The sequence below is a fragment of the Nanorana parkeri genome, unplaced genomic scaffold (genome assembly GCF_000935625.1).
Source record: "Nanorana parkeri isolate BGI_ZX_2015 unplaced genomic scaffold, ASM93562v1 scaffold1356, whole genome shotgun sequence".
NCBI lineage: Eukaryota > Metazoa > Chordata > Amphibia > Anura > Dicroglossidae > Nanorana > Nanorana parkeri.
Genome location: NW_017307624.1, coordinates 391,668 through 417,599, shown reverse-complemented (window position 1 = coordinate 417,599; position 25,932 = coordinate 391,668). Strand labels below are relative to the sequence as shown.

Sequence of the window (25,932 nt, the reverse complement as noted above, 5' to 3'; positions counted from 1 at the left end):
GGGAAAGCATGCTTGCCTTCTCTTCTTTCATGGCCTGCCAGACTGCATGCTCGGAAAAGGGTCTGGTATTGATTTGGGGAGGCCCAGGTATTTTCTTTTGTTTTTGTGTGGGGGTTTCCCCTTTAAATCCATGCCAGATAAGAAGGGTCTGATATGGATTTTGGAGGGGATTCTAAGCCATTTTTTGTGTTTTGTAAATTCTCTTTTAAAATCCATAACAGACCATCGTCAAGGTTAAGGGTCTGGTATGAATTTATTTTTGGGTGAGAACCCCCCACGCTGATTTTTTCCTTTAATTGTTATTTTTGCTGATGTATTATGTACTTCTACTTGATTTACTATATGTTCACGATGTACTATTGTAATGACAATAACAAAGAAGAAAAGCATAATTAAAATGTATGATCAATGACTTTTCCCATTCAGCTTCATTATTTTTGTTAATGGGGACCTCCCAAAGTTCCCACCATAATGCATACCAGACTCTTAAGGATCCGGTTTGTATTTAGGAGAAGGTCTTTTTTAAAGTATTTTTTTATCTGTGTAAATGTCAGTGTTGCTGTAGTACATTGTATACATCATACAAATGCACCACTTCACAGGGAGGCTTACGGCACCTCCCTGGCAGGTTATTTAAAGGAATTGGGCAATTTACATTTTTTGCATTAAAACAGCTGCTTTCACCTGAAAAGATTTTTAATTTTTTTGCATTAGTTTATGTCCCCATGGAAGTGTCCAGCCCACCCATGGCATGTGTTTGACATTCCCTAGCCTATCAGCCAATATATGCATATTACTGATTTTACACTTATTGATTTCAGTGAAGTTTAAAGTTCACCAATCCCACTTCAAACCAAACCTAGGTATGTTCAGCTCTTCCTTATCTGAGAGAGAGGTTTAAGGGTTAATTTAGGTAATACTTATACAAATCCTTTAAACAGTTTGTGCTTTCTTACTTTAATTTAGTTATCATTGGCATTTATTTAGCGCCGACAATTTACACAGCACACATTCACATTAGTCCCTGCCCTCAAGGAGCTTACAAGTTAAGGTCCATATCTCACACTCCTACAGGGCCGATTTGTGTAACGGCCGCCGTCATCCGTAGCAGGACGTCGGGAGCCATAGCACTCACCCGCTCATTGTGCCGGCCGCTTGTGTCCCATGGTGGAGCGCACGCTCGTCACTTCCGGGTTCGGAGGCCGGCTGCGTTCCGCCTTGGAACGCGGAAGTGCGCCGTGGCATGCGGCGGCTCCTCCCCCTCTCCCTCCAGCACTATTTAAACGGCCGGACGAGACAGCATGGCGTTCCACTATTGGGCCAGAACGTCTGCTGTCTCCTGGGACCCTCCATCACCTCCAGCCTTACTGCCAGCACTCTCCAAAGGACCAGACAACCAAGGACCCCCAGCTCCTACCGCTCTGCAACACTACAAAGCGCAAGTACCCAGTGCTGTTGCACTCTCTGCCACAAAGGACTTTACTGTGAAAGCTCCATCTCACACTTGCTGGGGTTTTTCTGTTACATTAGTTACTGCTTTGTGTTCACACTCTGAAAACGCTCCTCGCTATCCCCATATAGCAACAGTTGCTGCTTAAGGTACAGGGTATGAGGAAATAACCCTGACTACACCAATTATCGTTTATTGTTTTGGCTGTGATGCTAGAGACCCTAACTCTCCGCTAAGCCTGAGAGTGAAACCAGGGTTTCGAGACTGAGAAGCCTCCGCAGTTGTGATCCACAAACTCCTCCATTTAAGAGCAGGTGTGACAATTTGGAGCAAGATTAACCTTCCGGCATGTCTTTGGAATGTAGGAGGAAAGCACAGGAAGAACGCCCAAATTCATTGCAGATAGTGTCCCAGTTGGGATTCAATCTGGGGACCTCCAGTGCTGCAAGGCAGTATTTCTTACCACTAAGCCATAGTGCTGTGTCTCATTAAGTACAAAGTTGAAACTCAGACTGACTGGTTAGCGCACTCCTGGGGTGCTGTGGTATGTAGTGGCCGGTGTGTGGCTCCTTTTGTTGTTAGACTCGGGTGCCCAACTGTATAAAACTGAACAAAGAAGGAAAAAGGGAACGGAGCGCGACTGCCTGGTGCAAAATGTGTGGATAGGGAATGTTCAAGGACAATTGGTGAATCAAGATGAATGAATGTGAATTGGTGGATGTGATGTTTGATACTTACATGTGATGGAGAGGGAGGACACAATGGTGGTGAACTTTTCTAATGGGGTCGCTGTGTGTTCAGTGGTGGGACACTCCTGATGATGTGGTTGTGGGGTCTCATTGTTTGGGTGGAAGAGTGTCACAAGGGTTGTTGGGCTGTCTTGATCCTTGCGTGGAATTCCGGACGGAAACCGATGTGGAAGGGAAACAATAAAAATTGTTCAGAATTTCTGCAAGTGTGTATAATTGGATGTGAATTCTTTACTCCCAATAAAATTTGGTGTGTAGCAATATCATCATCAAAGGAGATCCATTGGTGGGTTGAAGGCGTGGAGGTGAGGCACGTTCTGATTCCTGAGGTTGCTGTTCAAAATTGTTTCTATGCAGGTCACATGCACATCATCTCTACAACAGTGACCCGCATAGAAACAACTTTGAACAGCAACCTCAGGAATCAGAACGTGCCTCCCCTCCACACCTCCAACCCATCACAGAATCTCCTTCGACGATGATATCACTACACACTAAATTCTATGATGAGTAAAGAATTCACATCCAATTATACACACTCGCAGGAATTCTGAACAATTTTTATAATTTCCCTTCCACGTCGGTTTCCAACCAGTTTTCCACGCAAGGATCAAGACAGCCCACCGACTCTTGTGACACCCGTCTACCCAAATTATGAGACCCCACGACCACATCATCAGGAGTGTCCCACCACTGAACACACACCAACCAGCATTGTGTCCTCTCCCTCATCATCATACGTAAGTGTCAAACATCACCTCCACCCTCTCACATTCATTCACCCTGATTCATTATTTGTCCTGGGGCATTCCCTATTCATGCATTTTGCGCCAGGCAGTCACACTCGTTTCCCTTTTTCCTTCTTTGCTGTGTCTCATTGTATCTCAGTAAAAAACTTCAAAACTAAATTTTCCTTGCACATTTGCAAAACTTTCAATACTTCTCTGTTTCTCAAACTGTACACCAGGGGATTTAATGCTGGGACCACTGCAATATACAGCAAAGAGAGGATCTGGTCTTGTCCTACAGAGTTTTCAGACTCTGGTTTCATATAAACACTAAGCGACGTCCCACAAAACAATAAAACAACAATTAGATGTGAGGAACAGCTGGAAAATGCCTTCGTTCGGCCGACTGATGTCCTGATCTTCAGAATAGCAGCTATGATGAAAGTGTAGGAAGTCAAAATCATTGTGAAAGGAAAAAAACCAATGAGCCCCCCTTCAACAAATATTATTGTGTTCATGTGAGTGATATCACTGCAAGAGAGCCGCATTAAGGCCTTGATCTCACAAAAGAAGTGGTCGATACTTCTGGAGTCACAAAATGTCAAATTGGATATTAGGAAGGCAAACAATAGTGCATTCAGGAAACCAACACTCCAGGAGGTAAAAGCCAAAGTCAGACATGCTTTCTTGTTCATAATTAAAGAATACTTCAAAGGGACGCATATGGCCACATAGCGGTCAAAGCCCATGGCCCCTAATAGGAAAAACTCTGCATCCAAGCAAACTGCAAATACAAACATTTGTATGATACAGCTAGTAAATAGAATGCTGGTGTCCCCAGTAATTTGGACGAACACAAGTTTTGGCAGGATGGAAGATACGTATATGATGTCCTGGACACCTAGATTACATAAGAAGAAATACATAGGGGAATGCAGCTGTGGAGCTATACACACAACTGTGATGATAATAAGGTTACCGAGCACTGACAACATATACATTAATAAAACCCCAAAAACAATAAGAAAGGAGAAGTCTGACATTCCGGAAAATGCAAGTAAGTTGAATTCTCTATTTATTGTTTTGTTATTACTATTCACGTTTATATGATGAGTGTATGACCAGCTCGCATTCACACTCAAGAACATTACTATAGACATGGTTTGTAACATATATATTGTTCTATTCTTCATATTATCTAAAAGAAAACGAAAAAAACATTAAAAGTAACTAGAGGCAACCAAGAAAATTAATCCCCGTGTATCCAGATTTAGTAAGCTTTTCACTTAGAGGGATTACGGGCTCTTGACCCAATGCTCTGTGGAGCTTTCATTCAAAGTATATTGAAAACCAAAACTTTTCATCAACACCATCTGTTTTGGATCCACTTGAGGCTTCCATTTAATTCATGTGCTGGAGACAGAGAGACAGTGAGACAAAGTTTCTCAAAAATGAGGGCAATCTCTTCTTATCGAGGTGACACCATTAAATTATTTCTTCTCACCTTCTATTCCTGTGATATTTGTATAATTTTGGATTTCCCATCACTTTCTATCACAATGAAAATGAGACACCAGAACAAATAGAAAGGGTCAATCTCTCCAGTGGGGTTAGACCCTCTGCTATTTTTGTATGGCTATCCTCAATGATCAGATTCACCTTTCCATTTGTACTGGTGACCATTGTCACCAAAATAGAAAGTAAGGGGCTATCCACAATTTTTGTTGAACAAGAGATGAGAAGCAATCTTCTAAAGGGGACACTTGTTCTGAGGTCAACTGTCTAATCTGTAAGTAATTTGTTAGTTTGTAAATTTGTAAGTAAGTTTGGGGTGAACATACGCATTACGACATCATTATTCAGTTCCAGTTTAACAAAGCACTGTAAAAAAAATGTTTTCGGAACAGTCCTAAATTCCTAATCCAATGATACAATTAGACTAACCTGCTCCTGTTAATACAACTGTACTGAGATAAAACATTTTTAGTTAAATAAAACAAAAATATTATCCACGGTTGTAATGATGTTGTATAAATTCCAATCAATAGTATATCAAAAGCCCAAACTTTTTAAAAAGTTTTATGAAGAATGTGGAAGGTGCACAATAGAGGTGAACAGCAGAACCTGGGAGAAAGTCATTAACAGCTGGAATATAGGTAGGATGAGGCACTTTTTAGGGAAGCAGTAAGGAGCTTTTTCAGTATTTAACCAACATGCTGGTAAAGCACAGCTATAAAGATATACAGGTACACTAGATATATGGTAGGACTACTTTTGTCACAAAGTCGCATCACTACTGTGTGTTATTGCAATAAGAATCATCTAAATAAGGATACTAATTCCCAGAAGACATTTCAATTAGTGTCTTGTTTTTCTAAAGTATTAACTAAACTAACCATGAGCCGTAACGAGGTCTTTATAGTAAATATATTCCCCAGCCATTCATTTATTATTCAACATTTATTAAAAAAAATATATAGTAGAGAACAATCTAATTATAAAAAATAGCATGGGTATTTGAAAGTTACATCAACTGTAACTAACAAAACTATTTTTTCTAAAGAAGTTCAGACATATGCTGGGCCTTCTCAGGGAAAATATTGTCCTTTTCCATTTATTCTTTGGAAAAAACCCAGCCATTGGTTCAGATATGTAGATGACACTTGGGTTAAAATTTACAAATGAATTACAGGCTTTCACTGACCACATTAACTCAGTGGATCATAATATCAGGGTTATGTTTGAAGCTATGCAAAATAATACACTGGCTTTCTTGGACTGTTTGGTAACAGTTAAAGAGGGCGGGAGGCTGCAAATAGAGGTCTACAGAAAACAAACTCGCACGGACCAAAACCTGCTATTTGACTCCCACCATCCTCTAGGTCACAAACTGGGAGTCATCAGGACTCTACAACACTGAGCAGAGAAAATTCCCAGCAGCACAGAGGCCAAGGCAAAGGAAATAAAACACCTCAGAAGACCCCTTAAAACTTGCGGGTATCCAGACTGGGCCTTTGTCAGAAGAGAAAGAAGGAAACGATAGAATATGGTCATCCTATATGTAGCTGGGGTGTCTGAGAAACTCAGAAGGATTTTTAATAAACATTGCATCCCTCTCTGCTTTAAACCCAGCAATATACAGAGGCAACAACTGGTTCACCCAAAAGACCCAACTCCTAAACACAAGAGGAACAACATTGTTTATGCAGTCCAGGGAAGTGAGAATTGCTCAGAATTTTATGTCGGGGAAACAGCAGTAACACCAGTGTATTGCACAGCATAGAAGAGCCAAACCCTTCAGGCATTCAGGCATGTACCTACATCTAAACGAAAAAGGTCACTTCTCTGAGGACAGTCAAGTAAGCATTCTAGACAAGGAGACATCCTAAACAGATTATGTTCATTGGAGCAACATTCATCAAATTTATTCCCAGATAAATTTTGTACAAGTCATTCTGTATTGAAAAAGCTAGTTGAATGACCAGCAAAACATCTTCAAGAAAAATACAGCAATCGATTTATTTTTTTTACAGAGACATCATCTAAATTAGTTGTAAATCAAATGAGCAAGAAAACATACACATTGATCCTGAACCGCTCTTTTCAACAAAAGTCTATTTTTCAGTATGTTGAAAACCAGCTACAGTCACTGAGGTTGATTTACTAAAGTCAAATAGGCTATTCACTTTGCAAGGAAAGTTGCACTTTGCAGGGGGAGTTTCCTTTAGCTTGGTGAATGAGGTAAAAGGTCACTTTGCAAAGAATACCCAATTATGTGTGTGGCAGTGCATGGCAATGCCATGGAGTAGTATGGCAACTTTGGCACCCAGGACTCTAAGCCAGAGGGGCTGAGAGGGTCCAGAATGTGAACCATTTTATAAGGAAGAACCTGGCTTTTCAGATTCTTCCAAGTTTTCCTATTTGTAGCTGGGATCTGGAGCTCTGGAGATTTCTTAGAGCTCTGGGTGGGATGAGATCTCGAGTCCTGGAGCCGGGTTTTGCCAATGGGCTGATCAGGTGGCTGAGAGCAGCCTCATTAGGAAGCCAGCCCAGTGCTCAGGGGAGAGTTGTGGGTGTGCAGAAGGCACACGACCACAGGCAGACTCTGCTGCGTGCGCGAGCACAAGTGACACGGCCAGGAAGGCTGGAGAGGTCAAGATGGTTGGGGACCCTGAGATACCCGCTAGAGAGAAAGAGAGAGGCAGTGACCCACGAGGGGTGAATACTGAACCGCTTGGAGCTGAGGAAAGCTGCTGAGCAGTGCTGAGGACTGTATTCACAGAGAAATACGGTAAAGTCCTGGGACTATCACACTGGGAGCGTATGGGACAGACAGATCTTGGTGAAACCAAACACGATGTCTTGATGAGACTCCGGAATGAACTGTTATGCATAATTTATGCTGAATAAAGACTGTCCTTTTAGGTTAAAGTCGGCTTCAGGAGTGGTCTCTTAGCGCTTACCGTTGTGTGATATTTCCCAAACTATCACACGTGCAAGGACAAAAAATAATAAAAAAGAGTACTTTTGTTTGCACATGATTGGGTGATGGACAACACAAGAGTTTCACCTCATTCACTAAATTAAGGGGAAAATTCCACTGCAGAGTTCAAACTCCCTTGGCAAAGTGAATAGCCTATTTGCCTTTAGTAAATCAACCCCACTGCTCGGGTATTCTGAGCAGTGGCAAACCCACTGCTGTCAGAATACAATATCCTGGCAGGGAAGATATTTTATCCAAGCAGTTGTTAAAGCAGACTTCACACTAAAAAAAGCATGGTCCACTTACACTCGCTCCTCCCAATGCTAAAAAAAAAATTTTAAATAGCCTGTGGGGGGAATGTCATCTAATATACTTATCCCAGTTACCGCCCATTGCATCTAGGCGAGGGTGATGATGCATTATTTCTGGAGAGATTCCAGAAAATGGAGTACCGGAAATCTCACAAGAAGATGCTCCTGATCTGTGCTGGCATGCCTTCTTAGAGACTTTGGCTACGCAGCAATCTCTGGGATCTCACCAGAAAGAAGGTGACATCATTCCCATTTCCCACTCAGGAATTTGTTTTTTTTTCACCAAGCGTTTCAGCATGGGTAGTGCAAAGTCTACTTTAAGCAGGAATGTAGAGTGATAGTAATGGGTTCTCTACAGTGCCTGTAATAGCTTACATGCATTTCTAAAATAATAAACAAATGAAAGAGCAAACAAAACAATGTACCATCTATAATCATTTTTTAGGTCATTAGTCATTGCCATAATAACCAAAAACATGAGCTCACTAAAAATACAATATGCTTTCTCATTAAAATTATCCTAAAAGGGGAACTTGCCTTTATGTGACTACTGAGCTATATCAACACTGCCTGTCCAAAAAAATAGTCACCACATGGATTTAGCTACGCAAATAGGTCAGAGCCTTCCACTGGATATTAGCTCTAGGTTCAGCAATATTTTATCCCCAAAAAATGAGGTCAGCTACCTATCTGAATATTGTGAATCACCAGGTTTTTCCATCAATGGATTTTTTTTTTCTTCCCTGATGGCATGGGTGTATTCAAAGATGACAATGGCAGGATTCATCGGGCTCCGATTGTGAAAGAGTGGTTCAGGGAGCATGAGACATCATTGTCACACATGGATTGGCCACCACAGAGTCGAGACCTTAACCCCATTCAGAATCTTTGGGATGTGCTGGAAAAGAGTTTACGCAGTGGTCCAACTCTTCCATCATCAGTACAAGATCTTGGTGTAAAATGAATGCAACTCTGTATGGAAATAAATGTTTTGACATTGCATTAGCTTATTGAAACGGAGGCAAGGTGTTGCCATAATCAAGGTTAAAGATTAACGGTGGTCCAATAAAACATAAGAGTGTGTGTTTTTTGAACAGGCAGTGTATATATGGAATGTTACATATGGATGTGTTACATGGATGTGTCACATATGGATGTGTTGTTTATTTTTTTCTACTTTTTAGAGCCTTCAGCACTTCTTTGTTCCTCGGGCTGTACACCAAGGGGTTTAACAGAGGAACCATAACAGCATACAATAACAAGATGATTATGTCTATCTCTTATTTGCAGACTCTGGTTTTATGTACAAGCTGAAAACTGTCACACAGAAGATGGAGACAATGATGAGATGAGAGGAACAGCTGGAGAAGGCTTGCATTCTTCCTTCTACTATATGAATCTTCCATATAGTGGATATTATCTTTAGGTAGGAGGTCAAGATTAAGGCAAAGGGTACAATCCCCAAAAACACTTTCTCTATAACTATTACGATGCTCATTGTTCTAATTTGGCTACAAGTCGGCTTTTTTATATGGTCTTCAGATCACAAAAGAAATGGTTGACATTTAGTGTGATACAGACAGAAAAACTTTGATATTATAGGAGTAAAAATACATGCATTTATGGAACTGAAAAGCCAGGACGTAGCAGCCAATAGTACATAAACTTTCTGATTCATAAAGAAATGGTACTGTAGAGGCAAACAGATGGCTGCATATTAGTCGCAGGCCAAAGAGGTAAGTAGTTAGAACTGTGTATCAACGCATGATGCAAACATGACCGTTTGTTTGACGCAGCCTTGGAAGGAAATCCAATCATGACCAGTTATTGTGATGGACAACAGTTTAGGTATGATAGCAGAGACAACAATGATATCCTGGACTAAAAAATACATAGGAGTGTGCAGATTAGAACCGTACATAAACATATAAGGGTCTATTCACGAAGCTGCCGAGGGATCTGGCCGTAGCTAAAAACAGCATGGGGAGCCATGCAGAAAGGTTCCCCCAAAATGCATACCAGACTCTTAAGCATTTTTTATTTGCAAATGTCAGTATTTGCTGTAGTACATTGCATACATCATACAAATTTACCACTTCATAGGCAGCCTTAGGGCACCTCCAAGGCGGGTTATTTAAAGGAATTGGGCATTTTTAAATATTCACATTGAGACAGCTGCTTTCACTTGAAAGTTTTTTTTATTTTATTTTTTTAACCATAGTTTTTCATTAGGTTTTCACAAAATACAGGTAATGGTTACAGTCTTGTGAGAATCAAGTAACGCAATACGGTAAAAAATCATTACTCAGACTAAAGCTACCTCTGTTACAAAGGTTATCACGTAAGGCACACAGTTAAGTATGAGTATATTGCTATACAATTTGTGTGTTAGGTATACAGGTTTGAATGATGCAGGTGCTCGTACGTGTCTCTGAATACTGGGGGGGGGGGGGGGGGAGAATAAAAAATAACAAAATGGGAGGGGGAGTTTTTTTTAATTTTTTTGCATTAGGTAATGTCCCCAGGGCAGTGTCCAGCCCACCCATGGCATTGGTTTGACAATCCCTAGCCTAACAGCCAGGATATGGCTATCACTGATTTTACAGATTAGGCTCTTATTGATTTCAATGGGGTTCAGTTCAACAATCCCACTCCGAATCAAACCTAGGTATGTTTAGCTCTTCCCTACTTTAGAGTGGGAGAGAGAGGTTTGAGGGTAAATTTGGGTAATACTTATACAAATCTTTTAAGCAGTTAGTGCGATTTTACTTTAATTTATTATTGGTATTTATATAGCGCCGACAATTTACACAGCACTTTACAGGACTTTACAGGACTGGAGCCAATTAACCTTCCAGCATGTCTTTGGAATGTGGAAGGGAACTACACAAGCACACGGAGAACACGCATACTCCTTGCAGATAGTGTCCTGGCTGGAATTTCATTCAGGGACCTCCAGTGCTGCAATGCAGAAGTTCTAACCACTAAGCCATTGTGCTGTGTATCATTGTATCTCAGTAAAACAAACTTTAAAAAAAGTTTTCCTTGCACATTCGCAAAACTTTCAATACTTCTCTGTTTCTCAAACTGTACACCAGGGGATTTAATGCTGGGACCACTGCAATATACAGCAAAGAGAGGATCTGGTCTTGTTCTACAGAGTTTTCAGACTCTGGTTTCATATAAACACTAATCGATGTGCCACAAAACAATAAAACAACAGTTAGATGTGAGGAACAGCTGGAAAATGCCTTCGTTCGGCCCACTGAAGTCCTGATCTTCAGAATAGCAGCTATGATGAAAGTGTAGGAAGTCAAAATCATTGTGAAAGGAAAAAAACCAATGAGCCCCCCTTCAACAAATATTATTGTGTTCATGTGAGTGATATCACTGCAAGAGAGCCGCATTAAGGCCTTGATCTCACAAAAGAAGTGGTCGATACTTCTGGAGTCACAAAATGTCAAATTGGATATTAGGAAGGCAAACAATAGTGCATTCAGGGAACCAACACTCCAGGAGGTGAAAGCCAATGTCAGACATGCTTTCTTGTTCATAATTAAAGAATATTTCAAAGGGACACATATGGCCACATAGCGGTCAAAGCCCATGGCCCCTAATAGGAAAAACTCTGCATCCAAGCAAACTAGAAAAACCATCAACTGTATGATACAGCTAGTAAACAAAATGCTGGTGTCCCCAGTAATTTGGACGAACACAAATTTTGGCAGGATGGAAGATACGTATATGATGTCCTGGACACCTAGATTACATAAGAAGAAATACATAGGGGAATGCAGCTGTGGAGCTATACACACAACTGTGATGATAATAAGGTTACCGAGCACTGACAACATATACATTAATAAAACCCCAAAAACAATAAGAAAGGAGAAGTCTGACATTCTGGTAAACGCAATTAGGTTGAATTCTCTACTTATTGTTCTGTTATTACCAATTGCCATTTGATGAGTGTATGACCAGCACACATTCACACTCAAGAAAATTACTATAGACATGGTTTGTATCGTATATATTGTTCTATTCCTCATATTATCTGAAAGAAAGTTAAAAAAGAAATTAAAAGTAACTAGAGGCAACAAAGATAATTCGTTCCTATATATCCAGATTTAGTAAGCTTTTCACGCTGCCTTTTGAAGGGATTACAGGGTTTTGACTTCATGCTCTGCGGAGCTTTTATTCAAAGTATATCGAAAACCAAAACTTTAACTTTGAGTTCTGGATCAATTAGGGCTGGGTTAAAACACCATCTATTTGTTTTGCTAACTGGGTCTCGTTGAAGTTTGTATTTAATTTCTGTGCTGGAGACAGAACAAGAATTGAGACAAGGGGGTTGATTTACTAACCTTATAAACACACCACGAACATGTATACACCTCTGTAGTCTGTTCCCTCCCAGCATGATCTATGGGTGGAATCTAAACACCTTTGTAGTGTGTACACACCCAGCAGGTGTGTTGTGCAAAGCCCTGCATGAATTGCAAGGTGATGTTGTTTAAATTAGCTCTATGTTATGTTGCTTGCGTTGATGAATGCAGGAATGTAAATGCATGAGCTAACCATTTTTGTCTAAACTGTGAAGCAGCATTATATATGCATCATGTGCATGATTTTTCCATATATGGCATTAGTGGAAATATGCCTTTAGATACTTTTTGGTTGATAAATACATTTTGCTGTGTGAAAATCACACGCACCTGGTGCATGCGTGTGTTTAGGTTAGTAAATCACCCCCAAGTTCTCTCCAAAATTAGGGCAATCTATTTTTATCCAAGTGAAACCCTTGAAGAATTTCCTCTCACCTTATACTGCTTTGATAATTGTATAATTTTGGATTTACCATCACTTTCTTTCAAGATGAAAACGGGACACTGGAACACATAGAAAGGGTGAATTTCCCAAGTGAGGTTAGATCCTCTGCTATATTTGTATGGCTATCCTCAATTATCAGATTCACCTTTCTATTTGTATTGGTGACCATTGTCACCAAAACAGAATGTAAGGGGATAGCAACAATTTTGATTGAACAGGAGATATCAGGAGAACTCTTCTAAAGAGGACACTTGTTCAATTCCCACTGTCTAAGAAGTTAACTCCTCAATCCCCAGTCATAGACAAACAGCAAATTAAAAAAAACTGCCCGGGGCTTTAAACTGGACCTTTACTCCCTTTCACTAAAAATCACATCAGCGGTTCATACCTTACTTCCCCCTCTTCATCTTCTTTTCCCTCTGTCCCCCCTCTAGCCCCCCGTTCCGTACAAAGTTCGTTACAAATGAAAAATTTAACTGAAATATTTTGCTTTAATACTGCATAATACTCTATGTATGTTACTATTACTATTTGAACTACTGACTGGTTGATGTTTCCCACACCTGTTTATACCATATGACTATTTGCTGTGATGCATAACCTGACTTCAATAAAGAAATATTGAAAATTAAAAAATCACATCAGCATGCAGCTCTGATGAAAGGCATTTTCCTCCCCTGATATCATGTACATGGTCACGTGTCCTAGTCACATCAGCCAGAGTTCCAGGAAGTAAAGGGAGAGTGAGTAACCTGCCCTTAGTTAACACAGCCACTGTCAGAAGACTGGGGAAGAAAAGAGAAATAAGGAATGCAAAGAATACAACGCCGGCAATTATCTAGAAGTATGTGTTTGTAGATTGTTATTTCTAAACATTTCTAAAGGCGTGTTTGTTGCTATTTTAAAGATATGGGGAAAGGTCTTCTTTAACATCTTCCTGCCCTATCCAAAACTGGCTGAAATTACACGTTAAGACATCATTATTTAGTTCCGATTTAACAAAGCACTGTAAATAATTGGTTTCTGAACAGTCCTAATTTATGAACAGTTCCTAATCCAATGATACAACCAGACCAACCTGCTCCTGTTAATACAACTGTACAAAAATAAAATGTTTTCAGATGAATAAAACAAAAATATTATCCATGGTTGTAATGATGTTGCATAAATTCAAAATAATAGTATATCAAAAGCCCAAACTTTTTAAAACAGTTTTATATAGAATTTGGAAGGCACACAGTAGAGGTGAAGAGCAGAACCTGAGTGAAAGTCATTAACGGCTGGAGGACGGAGGATGAGGCACTCACAAGTTTTTTTAAGAAAGCAGTATGGAACTATTTAATTATTCAAATCCAACATGCTGGTGAAGCACAGCTATAAAGATATACAGGTACACTGAATATGTGGTAGGACTACTTTGTCACAAGGTTGCATCACTACTGTGTGTTATTGCAATAAGCATCATCTAAATAAGGATACTATATCCCAGAAGACATTTTAAATAGTGTCTTGTTTTTCAAAAATATTAACTAACCATAACCTCTATGGAGGTCTTTATAGAAAATATACTAATATATTCCCCAGTCATTCATTTATCAGAGATATACAAGGGGAAATTTGAAAACGATGTTAAGGCATACCCTGGAAAAACCTGATTCTTTTCATGTATATTACTAAAACCTGACATGTTCAAAAATCGTTAATTCGGGAAATAGTGTCCCTATTTCTGGAGAACAGAGCTCTGTATTTCAAAATGAGACATGCATGTGTATGGACAAAAAAGGAAAAAAGGGGAGAAAAAAGCTGACAGTCAATATCAAAATATCGTAAGGTGAATATGAACTCACAGTGAGTTATGTCCTCGTTTCTGGATCCAAATTGAAGAAATCAGGTTGTTATTACTGCTCTCACGGGTTCGATTCAGAGAAAATAGGTAGTTCAGGAGAAATAGATTGATCTCGGCTTTAATGCTGGTTGTTTTAAATCAGTGCCTTCACTGAACTCCTATGTTCGTTCCATTGGGATTTTTTTGTGTTGCTCCAGGTCACAATTATTGCCCTCCAGATTATTTCTGTGACCTGGAGCAACACAATGTGTATGTGTTTGTGATTGTTTTGATATATTTTTGATAGTTTTGATATATTTGTCATACATTTTAATATTTTGATAATAAATATATTTTTATTTATATAAAAAATATTTTTTCATACTTTGAAGAAATGGTGGGATCCCCTTTTGGGGAAAATTGTATTTCTTGTTCATTCATTTATCACTTTACATGCATATAAAAAAAAAAAAATATAGTAAAGAAAAATCTAATTCTAATTATTGTTTCTTTTTTTTCTCAAATAAATTTTTATTGGGAAAAAAATGTAACAATACATAAGAGATAAGCTGTAATAGAGTAGGGGAGCCAGTGTGGAATGTACAATCATAAGTAATACAGATTTTAATACAAGTACATCATGGAATATATATATATATACAAAAAAGAAGTATTATTGCTATAGATTGTCAAAGGCATCATCAACTATAATGGTCAAAATGTCCTTGCGAATCGTCAAATCCGAGGAATTTTAGGTTAGGTTCTTCATAACGGCCAAGCAAAAATATATACAAGTACTGTGTATATACTGTATACCAACTGTACAAGGAAGTCTTACACAGCTGTTAAGAAAAATTTTCGTATCTACTACTCTTCAATTTCAGGAGGACGTAGGATTCGTACTGACAGATGTACGATGTCAGGGCAAATATAGGAGCTATAGTAAAAATCGAGCTCTCCATATAAGAAAAGAAAAATGAGATACAATATTGTGCAGAAAAAGAGATATATGATTACAGAGGAAGGAAGAAAAAGGCAACGGACAACAAGAAGGAAAGAGAAAGAAGAGCGAGAGAAGAAAAGAGAAAAAGAAAGAGAGAAACAGAGAAGTCCAGGCTGTGCAGGAAGGAGGTATCCGGTTATCATTGTTGAGCTATGGTTAAATGATCCATCAAAGAGAAAAAAGGTTCGGGTGTAGGTCTGAGGGTAAGTATCTTTTCATCCATGGTGACCATATTTTTCAAAATTATGCATGGTGTTGTTTAATTTAGCAGTTCTTTTCTCTTGAGACATTATCCAGTGAACATGACGTTTGACATTAGGAATGCTAAGGGGAGGGGATTTCCAAGATTTGGCTATTTCCCTCTTTGCAGCTGTAAGAATATGAAGAGAACGTTTAAAAAAAAGCAGAGGGGATATCATTTGGCTTGCAATTAAGAAGAGCTACGGATGGGTCTTTGGGAATGGGTCTATCCAGGAGATTAGAAAGTAGATTAAAAATACGGTCCCAAAACTTCACAACTATTAGGCACTGCCACCATATGTGCATGTATGAACCAGGAAAAACAAATGGCAAACGCACTCATCAATTTGTTACCAGCTTTACAGCAAGGTGCACATGGAAGGGCTTTATACAGTAATAGCAAAACGTTTCCCAGCACACTCACCAGCCAGCATGCATAAAAAAAAAAGATTTAAAAAAGTGAAAAAAATAAAATACATAGTAATAATAAAAAATAAGGGGTGTGGCTTGCGCATGGCGGAGACCGGCTGCATGTTGTAGGAGCTCCGACAACCCACCCAAGAGAAACCCACGGAGACAACTTCCATTCTTCTTTATTCTCCCCCCATGGTCAGGAATAGCAAGAAGGGGTCTCAGACCCCGGTTCGGGCCCCACCTCAGCCTCCCAAAACGTCCATCGGAGCCTTTTTCAAAACTTCGGGCCTTCCTGACGCAGGCCCTTCGCCGGAACGTGTGGACGGGGACGCAGTGGACTCTGATGCCTCTCCCCTGCACCAGCGGGCTCGTCGAGCGGGCTCTGACTTCTCTCTCCTACCGACAAAGTCAGAGCTGGAGGGCATGTTTGCGCATTTCATCAGCGTCTGGACGAGTTGGAGGGCACGACCACGTCCCTGTCTGTGACGGTGAAGCAACTCCAGGACACAGTGGGGGAGCAACATCGTACGGTTCAAGCCTTCAGCTTGATGATCAGGAGGACAGACACCGACGTAACAATATTCGGCTCCGGGGTGTCCCTGAGGCTACAGGTATGTCTTATCTACAGCCGACTGTCTTGGGCATCTTTAACATGATACTGGGGAATCCCACTACTCATCTAGAACTGGATAGAGTACATAGAGTACAAAGTACCAGGATTTAGAGCCCCTTCCCTGCAGCAACCGAGTACCAGAGTGCACTTTTACAAGCAAAAAGAGACTTTGACTTTGATGGCGCACACATCACGCTGTTCCCGGACCTCTCACGCAGGGACCTAGCTCGCCGCAGGGCTCTCCGTCCACTCACTCAAGCGCTGCAGGATGCCTCTATCACCTACCGCTGGGGTTAACCCTTTCAGTTGATCGCCCGGAAAGACGGCAAATCATATTTTTTTACGCTCACCTGCCGACCTACCGGGATTTCTGCAGTCTCTATGCTTCTGTACTCCTGTCTGACTGGCCTGATCCCGTATTACCCGCCTGGGTGCGGCCTCGTCGTGGGTACCAGCTCTCCCCCGCAGAAGACGCCACGGGTATCGTGAGGATGCGGCACCGGCTTCCTCCCCCTGAGGCCACTGCATTCGAGCCCCCTTACTGTCAATATGCCTGGTGATGTTCTCGCTGCGGGTGGTTCGCATATGGATCCTGCACCTATGGCCGTTTCAGTAAATTTACGTTCAGAACTGTTACAGGTTGTTTTCCTCTGCTCATGGCTTTGTGAGTCCCTCTTCTGCTTCCATCTCATGTACCCCCCTTTTTTTGCTGACTTCTGAATGCAATACCTGCTATGGCAGTTTCATTGCCGTTCATTTTTATTTTAAAAATGCCATGAGTCACCTGCAAGACTGGGACTAATGTGTGATTATTTACATGCTATGGGGGTTCTCTGTGGGGGGCTGCCCACAATAGTTGGGGGACTCTCTGTTTTGTTTTTGAAGATTCTGTCGTATTGGGTTTTGTCTCGGGCGGCTGTATGGTTGAAGCAACCATTCACCCCTGCATAGGCTTTCCCCCACCTGTCTTCAGGCATCTGGGGTATTTTGAGACGTATTTTGTCCTGACTGTAGGTTTTGTCACTGTTAGTGCACTGGTATTTACTGGCTTCCTGTGTTCTTCTATGTTTTATTCTATGTCTCTCTCTCTTCTCTTTTTATGTTCTTCTTTCTCTTTCTTTCCCTCCTCTCTGGTCTCCTGTTCTCTTGTATTCTATCTTTGTGGGAGAGATGGGGGTGTCCCATTTCATGAAGCATCCTTCCCCTACTTTTCAACTCCATGGGGGACGTGAAGATAGGCTCTCTTAATGTTAGGGGTATGAATTATCCGCAAAAACGGTCACAGGTACTTTATAACATGCACAAGCTCCGCAGCCAGATCCTGTTTTTACAAGAAACTCACTTTCTACTACATAAGCCGCCCAAATTAATTTCCAGTTTTTACCCGAGATGGATTCTTAGTTCTGACCCCTTTCGTAAAACCAAGGGGGTGGCCATGGGGTTCCACTCCTCTTTGGCATGCGAGATTCTTGCTGAACAGGTTGATCCGGGAGGGAGATTTATTTTTGTAAAGTGCTCAATTTTTAATAAGGTATTCACTATGGCGAATGTTTACCTACCTAACCAGGGTCAAGTCCCACAACTGCTCTCTATACTGACTCAGCTGGCAGACTTCGCGGATGGCGTTCTGATTTTAGGGGGCGATTTTAATTTGGTGTTGGAACCAGGCCTCAATACTACCTCTGGAAAGTCACATATATCCTTTTCTTCTCTCAATAAACTAAAAAAATGTATCCATGACTTACAATTGATTGATGTGTTGCATGTCCAACATCCCCAGGGTAGGGATTACACATGCTACTCTGGCCCTCATAGGTCCCACAGTAGGATAGACTTTTTTCCAGCATCCCACCATGCCTTATCATGGTCTCCCTCCATGGCTATCGGAACTCAAATTTGGTCTGATCACTCCCCTGTTTTCCTTTCCCTTCAGATCCCGGTGCCCCAAGACCTCCGTTCTTGTGGAAACTAAACGAGAATCTTCTCTTGGATGTTTTGTGTAAGGCAGAGGTAACATCCACCATTTCTCATTTTGTCTCTGACCATGCTGGGGACCCTACTTCGGCCCACTCTCCAGTGGGAGGCTCTGAAGGCCACCCTCCGAGGGGTCTTTATTAAACACGGATCTCGTCTGAAGAAAGAACGAGGTGCCTCTCTTGCGGCACTACTGTCCCAGTTGACATCCTTAGAAACGGCACATAAGGGTTACCCGTCCTCTTCCTTGTCACAAGACCTGACCAAAGTGTGATTGTTAGATGCAAAATACCTTTCTTATAGAGACAGGGTTAAAAGTATTTTTCATGAACACAGTGATAAAAGTGGTAGGCTTCTGGCCAAATCCATCCGCACGCAGAGGGCGGCAATGTATGGTCCTTTCCTATCTCCAGAGTTGATATTTTATTCAGGACATCAATGGTATTACGGATATAAGATGGTAACTGTAGGACCATATTTTTAAGTAAGGTGTCCAGGTATTTGCCCAGATTTTCTAAGGGCCCTCCCATTGCTGAAACAATTGGTCTCCCTGGTGGGTTTTCAAGGTTTTTGTGTATTTTTGGGATGATGTAGAAGGTTGGGGTATTATACTGTCCTATCTTTATAAAAATAAATTATTTTTGAGTTAGTAATGATGCTTCTAATGCTAATCCTATTTTAAAATTGAAATCTATACTCAGTTTGTTGAAAGGGGATTCTTTTAATTTCGCATATGTATGTTTATCATTTAATAGTCGTTTGACTTCCCTTACTCCCTCACATGCCCTGTAGAGGTGCCTGGACCAGAGTGATGTAACATTCTGGCTCCCGTCACCTCTACAGGGAGCACAAGGGAGCATTACAAGTAATGCACGTATGGATGGAGCTCTAGCACAGCACAGCAACCCACATTGGACCCCAGGCTGAGCATCCACTCCAGTTCTCATAAGTTAGGGAGACTGGGTGGATTTTTTTTCAGATTAAAATTTTTGGGGAGTGTGCGTATGTGTGTGTGAGATTGTGTCTCTAGTTGTGTGTGTCTGTCAGTGTTTTTGAGGGCCCATTCACACTAGTACAGTGTGTTAGTCCTGTCCAAATAACGCACTATAGCATGCAATTGCACATACCAGGCATTCTGGTGTGAGAGGTGCATTGCATTGCTATTCATTTGAATTGCTCCCCAAACGCACCTCCCACCCACAGTTCTACTGCCCGCATCGGTACGCGTGGTACCTCAATGCCATGCGATCCATTGCAGTGCAACTTGGGTCACGACTTAATGAACGAGAACAAATGTGGGTCCCGAGGTTACACAGATTGAGAACCACTGCACTAGTCAGTTCCGAATACAGACCAAAACATCCACCCTGGGGATCCAACAAACCAAGGGGAATGTTCCCCTGCAGTAACTGTAGGATATGTCCCCTAGTGGATAAAACAGCCACATTTAGAAACACGGAGGGTACTAAACTATACAATATAACTCATTTCATCAACTGTGATACTAGCAAAGTAATATATCAGCTAGAATGTCCATGTCACAAATACTATATAGGAAAAACAAAGAAACAGTTACGGATCCGAATTTGAGAACACCTCAACGACATCAAGAAAAGAGACAAAGATAGCCCTATAGCCACACATTTCTCGGAATTTCATGACGGGTCATTTGATGGTCTAAAAGTAAAGGCAATATATGCTTTGAAACTACCTGCACGTAGAGGGGACTTTAATACCATTCTCCTCCAAAAAGAAAAAATGTGGATCTATAGGCTAAACACTATGATACCAAAAGGTCTAAACAACGAATTTAATTTGAATATGTTTCTGTGAACCTCTTAAAGAACCACTAGAATAGACCTTTTGGTATTCGCCCCTGTTTATCTCTAAATAAAACTGGGTCCTCTGAGCTTTGTGCGATATAGTTATGTGCGATGTAAATGTTATATATATTTTGTTTAATGACTATTATAAGATCAATGGGAAAGAAAGTACCCAGCGATTTGCTATGTACCTGATTGAAAGATGGCCCACAAATGAGGACTGTAATCTTATACGTCTCTCATCTGGGAATCTGCATGTCCTGACGAAGCCCCTGGGAGAGGGATGAAACGTGTAGATGCCAAACATGCAACAGTTGGATAACCCTCAGCTTACCTGACACATCGTGAATATGTCTTGACCCTCAGCGCTTTTTGGGTTCTCCAGACATACATCGGATTCCCGCACGGAGACAAACACACATCCGGATATGTGAGTAAGGCTGCCTATTAGCCCGATCCAGGGCAATTAAGGGAAATATATTTCCACTACTGAATGAATACCCCCTTACCATCACGGTACTAAGGGGAAGACTCACTTCATATCGGATATTCATATGATCTACCCAGTTTAAATGTGGTGATTGAATTAGAACTACTCTAAATCGAGTGGGAAATATATTTCTCCCCTTTCTGATCTGAGATATTCTAATTAAAGGAACTATCGGAATGTCTGTGTCAATTTGACAAACCCTTTAACTACGAAGTATCCAGCTCATACATTACGGGAATACATGGACTAAAAAGCTATTTTTATGATTAAATTCTCTATTACCGAACCCAAGGATCTACTAAGGAAATGAGATAGCAAATTAATGTTTCTTTCCCCGCACATTGATGTGCTGAATTGATGAAATAGGGTTAATTCTGCCTGAGAGTGTAATATATACCCAAATCTAGAAGCTGAATTTTCGATCGAGATATTGATGTGTCTGAATATATTTTTAGGGTTAATTTATCCTACTGAATGATCTAATTGTTACAGTAATTTGATGTTTTTTGTACTGTCTGTCACATTGTTTTTAATTGATTGATTGCAAGAGGTCAGCTGTGTCTTTTTTCTATTTTTATAACCAATACATTTTCTAAACTAAACACCAATGGGTCTGTGCCGATCTTCAGTTAGCCCTTGGACCTCCTACACTAGTTAGTCGGTCCGTTTTTTCATTTTTTCCTTCAGATTCCACGCAAGCCATTTTCCACAACAGAAATTCTTCGGATCATTGAGGCACTCCCTTCTGGTAAAAGTCTACACAGCCTCACCGCCAAATTCTATAAGCAGTTTGGGGACGCGCTAACGGTTCCACTATCACATCCGTTCAACACAATTTCTCCATCGTGCCCCTTCCCTCGGCAATCTCTGGATGCCCAGATAGTGGTATTACCCAAACCTGGGAAGGACCTAACCCACTGTAATAACTATTTCGTTGATTAACTTTGATGTGAAGATCTATGCTAAGATCCTAGCGACCCAATTGTCTGCATACATTCCCTCCTTGATTCACAAGGAACAGGTGGGCTTTGTGCCCAACCGCAGTGCCAAAGACAAAACTATAAAGGCTATCACCCTGATACATTATGCCCGGACCCATAAAATCTCCCTTTGCTTCTCCTCGTTGGACGCCGAGAAGGCGTTCGATAGGGTCAACTGGGTCTTTCTCCAATGGTCACTGCTGCAGGGGGGATTTCTGTCGGAATTCATGGACAGAGTTATGGAGTTATATGTAGGTCCCTTTGCCAGAGTACGGGTTAACGGGTTACTTTTCAGATCCACAATGGCACCAGGCAGGGATACCCTCTATCTCCGCTGCTGTATATCCTTGTCATGGAACGCCTAGCTAACGCAATTCGGGCTAATGATTCTGTCCAGGGCCTTCGAGTCAGCTCCTAGGTTCACAAGATGGGGCTATACACAGATGACATGCTACTTTGCCTCTCCACACCGGTGGTGGGCATCCCCTCCTTAATACGGGAATGTACCTGTCATGGTCCTTGGAATACTGAACCATGTCTCCTTGACTATATTACACAGTGGTGGGTCCTCCACCCTGTCTTAGGGTTGAATCACTCTGTGTTTGTGTCATTGGTCACAGTTTGTCTTAAGGATAATCCCCTCCAACGGCTCCGGGGTCTGGAAGGAAGGCATTGTTCTGTGTTTATTTAATTATCTCCTGGGACTTCTCTGTGTCATTACCCATATCAGCCCTCCCCTTCAAGTTATCGGACCAATCCCTGCTGACCCTGTTTCAAGTCCTCCTTTGCATGGCCACACATATCAGCCCTCCCCTTCAAGTTATCGGACCAATCCCTGCTGACTCCGCTTCAAGCCTTCATTTGCATGACCAATAGGAAGGTGTTGGTTTGGGCGGGTTGTTCAAACTGTTGTTTATAAAAGTGTGTGTGTGTGCATTCAATAAAGCAGATCCCTGTTGGAACTTACATACAGCCTGCCTGGTGTTTGTTCTGAGCTGGATTGGAACGGCACATAGCTGTAGTTCCAATCCCGGATTATCGGACGATCGAAGGATCAGACGTTGCGGTCTGACCTCTGATCCATTAGTAGCAGAGGAGTGCCGGGAGAGTGGAACCGAGCGAGCAAGGGGCTCGTTACATTGGTGGCAAGCGGCGGGATCTGCTCTCCAGTTATTGGGACACTCCAATCCACCACAGGGAATGACCAGCTACGCAGCCTGCAGGAGAGACACACTGAAAGACCTGCTTGAGAGCCGAGGAGGGACCGCTGGGACAAAGAACAAGGACACCCTGATCAGTGAGCTAGCCGAGATGGATCAGAGGGATGGTGATGCTGGACCCCGGTCCGTTGAGGACTTGTTTCAGCAACGAGTTCGAGAGCGGTTGGCATTATATGGTGCCAACCCATCAGAGACCGCCATACAGAATGCCATTAGAGACATCAAGCTGCAGGATGAGCGACTTGAGAGAGAACTTGAGCGGCAACATGAGTGGAGAATGGCGGAAATACGGCATTCAGAGACACCTAGAGATACAGCGCCTTTCCGTAAGTTGCCCTTTCGGGCGTTCAAACTATTTAAGGAAGGAGAGGAGGAAATTGAAGCGTTCCTACAGGACTTTGAGAGACTATGCCAGATACATAAAGTACTGTCCCAAGATTGGGTCGCCTTACTGGCGAGTAATTTAACTGGCAAAGCGGCGGATGCATATCGGGCCATGGAGGACGAGGACGCTAAGCATTATGACCGGGTAAAAGAAGCTCTGCTAGCCCGATTTGCCATTACACCCGAAGCCAGCCGGATTAAGTTTCGACAATCCCGGAAACAAACCAACATAACCTACGTGGAGTGGGCACATCGTCTGCAGCGGAACCTTAAGGGCTGGTTCCAGGGAAGCAACGCTCATACCATAGAGGACATCACCCAGCTGGTACTCTTAGAACAGTTCTTTGACCACACCCCTCCGGTAGTCCGGGATTGGGTGCGAGATAAGCGACCACGGACTGTACAGCAAGCGGCTACTTTGGCCGATGAATATCTGGACTCCCGGAGGTCAGGTGAAAGCGAGCGCTATCCACTACCTCGGCCCAGTTTACCAGCCTCTAACCCAACTCCAGTACCTCAGTGGTCTGCCTCTAGATCCTCAGCCCGACCAAACCCTTCTACCGGACCTAAGTGCTATACCTGTAACCAAACCGGTCATCTGCAGCGATATTGCCCTACCCGATCCACGAGGTACCGAGAGACTGCTCATCCATCCAGACCAGCGGCTCATTGCTTCCAGAATGAGCCCAACCAGCGAGATGTTCAGGAAGAGTGCGGCGAACTTTTTGAGGCGGATCCCGTCCAAGCTGCTGCCGGAGATAATCGGCAGCACCATCGTCAGGCAGTATGGGTTAATGGGCAGCCGGCCCAGGGACTCCGCGATTCCGGGGCTACGATTACCCTCATTCAGCCTCACATGATTCCCCAGTCGGCCCGGACCGGCCAGACTGTTGCAGTAAGGGTAGCAGGGGGCAAGGTGCTACGTTTATCCACTGCCCGAGTCCACTTGGATTGGGGCTCAGGGGAGCGACAAGTGCGAGTGGGGTTACTACGTGAGTTACCCGCGGAAGTACTTTTGGGGAACGATTTGGGGCATTTAACTTCCTCATATGCTCCAGAGACCGCCATGGCCGTGACCACCCGACGACAGAGCCAACTTCAAGGCAACTCCACTCCTATGGGGACCCAGGTAAGACCAAATCCTCCTACGTTACCCCGACTTGACAACCCCGTGTCCTGGGATTCTCCCTCCGACGTTAGGCAAGAGACCCAGAGTGACCCTACTTTAGCTGGTTATCGGGACAGGGCGGGCAAGGATCCAGGGGGGTTGGGGGAAGACAGAATAGAGTGGGAGGGGGGATTTCTTTATCGTTACACTGAGGGGGTGGGCACCGGGAAGCGACAGGGTCCCCACAAACAGCTAGTCGTACCCCAGAAATACAGACGGGAGCTATTGCGGCTGGCTCACGACATCCCCTTGGCTGGACATTTAGGGATAGCTAAGACCCAGAGTCGGTTGTCTCGTGCTTTCTTCTGGCCCAGGTTACATGCTGAGGTGCGAGAATACTGCCGGACCTGTGAGACCTGTCAGAGAGTAGGGAAGACAGGGGATCACCCAAAAGCCTCTCTGCACCCCCTGCCAATCATTAGAGAACCCTTCAGCCGGATAGCGGTAGATATTATAGGCCCACTGGCCCGCCCCAGTGCCACTGGGAAGAAGTATATTCTTACGGTGGTGGATTACGCCACCCGCTACCCGGAGGCCATTCCCCTATCCAATATCCAGGCTGATACGGTAGCCGATGCCTTACTGCGGGTGTTCACTAGGGTAGGGTTCCCCCAGGAGATATTGTCAGATCAGGGAACCCAGTTCACAGCCGAGCTGACGCAGCAGCTCTGGCGTCTCTGTGGGATTAAACCCCTCCAGAGCGCACCCTACCACCCACAGACTAACGGGCTGTGTGAGAGATTTAACGGTACCCTGAAGCAGCTGCTTCGGGCCTTCGTGGAGAGTAGAAGGGATTGGGAGAAATATCTTCCCCATCTACTGTTCGCCTATAGAGAGGTACCCCAAGAGTCCACGGGGTTTTCCCCATTTGAGCTGTTGTATGGGCGAAGGGTTAGGGGACCCTTAGACTTAGTGAGGGCCCAGTGGGAGGGGGTAGAGGATCCGGAAGGCCTCCCCATCCTTAGTTATGTCTTGGAACTCAGGGAGCGACTGCGGGAACTTACCGATCTAGTCCATGAGAATATGCAATCGGCCCAGAGTCAGCAGAAGGTTTGGTACGATCGGTCTGCGCGGAATCGTACCTTTTGTGTCGGACAGAAAGTCCTGGTACTAAAACCCCTGAAGCAAAATAAATTACAGGCCTCCTGGCAGGGCCCCTATCAGGTGGTAAAACAGCTGTGCGATACCACCTACGTGGTCGCCAGCTGTGCAGACACAAAAATTAAGAGGACGTTCCACATCAATAT

At 42.7% G+C, this 25,932-nt stretch overlaps 2 protein-coding genes across 2 annotated transcripts; both read right to left on the bottom strand.

The window, feature by feature from the left end:
• Positions 1–3,073: 3,073 nt before the first annotated feature.
• On the bottom strand, positions 3,074–3,970 carry LOC108797867 (olfactory receptor 2B6-like). The gene has a single exon (XM_018569560.1). It carries the CDS (start codon positions 3,968–3,970, stop codon positions 3,074–3,076), a length of 897 nt encoding a protein of 298 aa, XP_018425062.1.
• Positions 3,971–10,750: 6,780 nt separating this feature from the next.
• Positions 10,751–11,623, bottom strand: LOC108797866 (olfactory receptor 1G1-like). The gene has a single exon (XM_018569559.1). The coding sequence runs from the start codon at positions 11,621–11,623 to the stop codon at positions 10,751–10,753; it is 873 nt and encodes a 290-aa protein (XP_018425061.1).
• Between the last annotated feature and the right edge of the window lie 14,309 nt (positions 11,624–25,932).

What these genes read in the sequence shown, in the direction of transcription:
- LOC108797867 (XM_018569560.1), bottom strand. Translation starts at nt 3,970, where the DNA reads ATGTCAGACTTCTCCTTTCTTATTGTTTTTGGGGTTTTATTAATGTAT.
- LOC108797866 (XM_018569559.1), bottom strand. Translation starts at nt 11,623, where the DNA reads ATGTCAGACTTCTCCTTTCTTATTGTTTTTGGGGTTTTATTAATGTAT.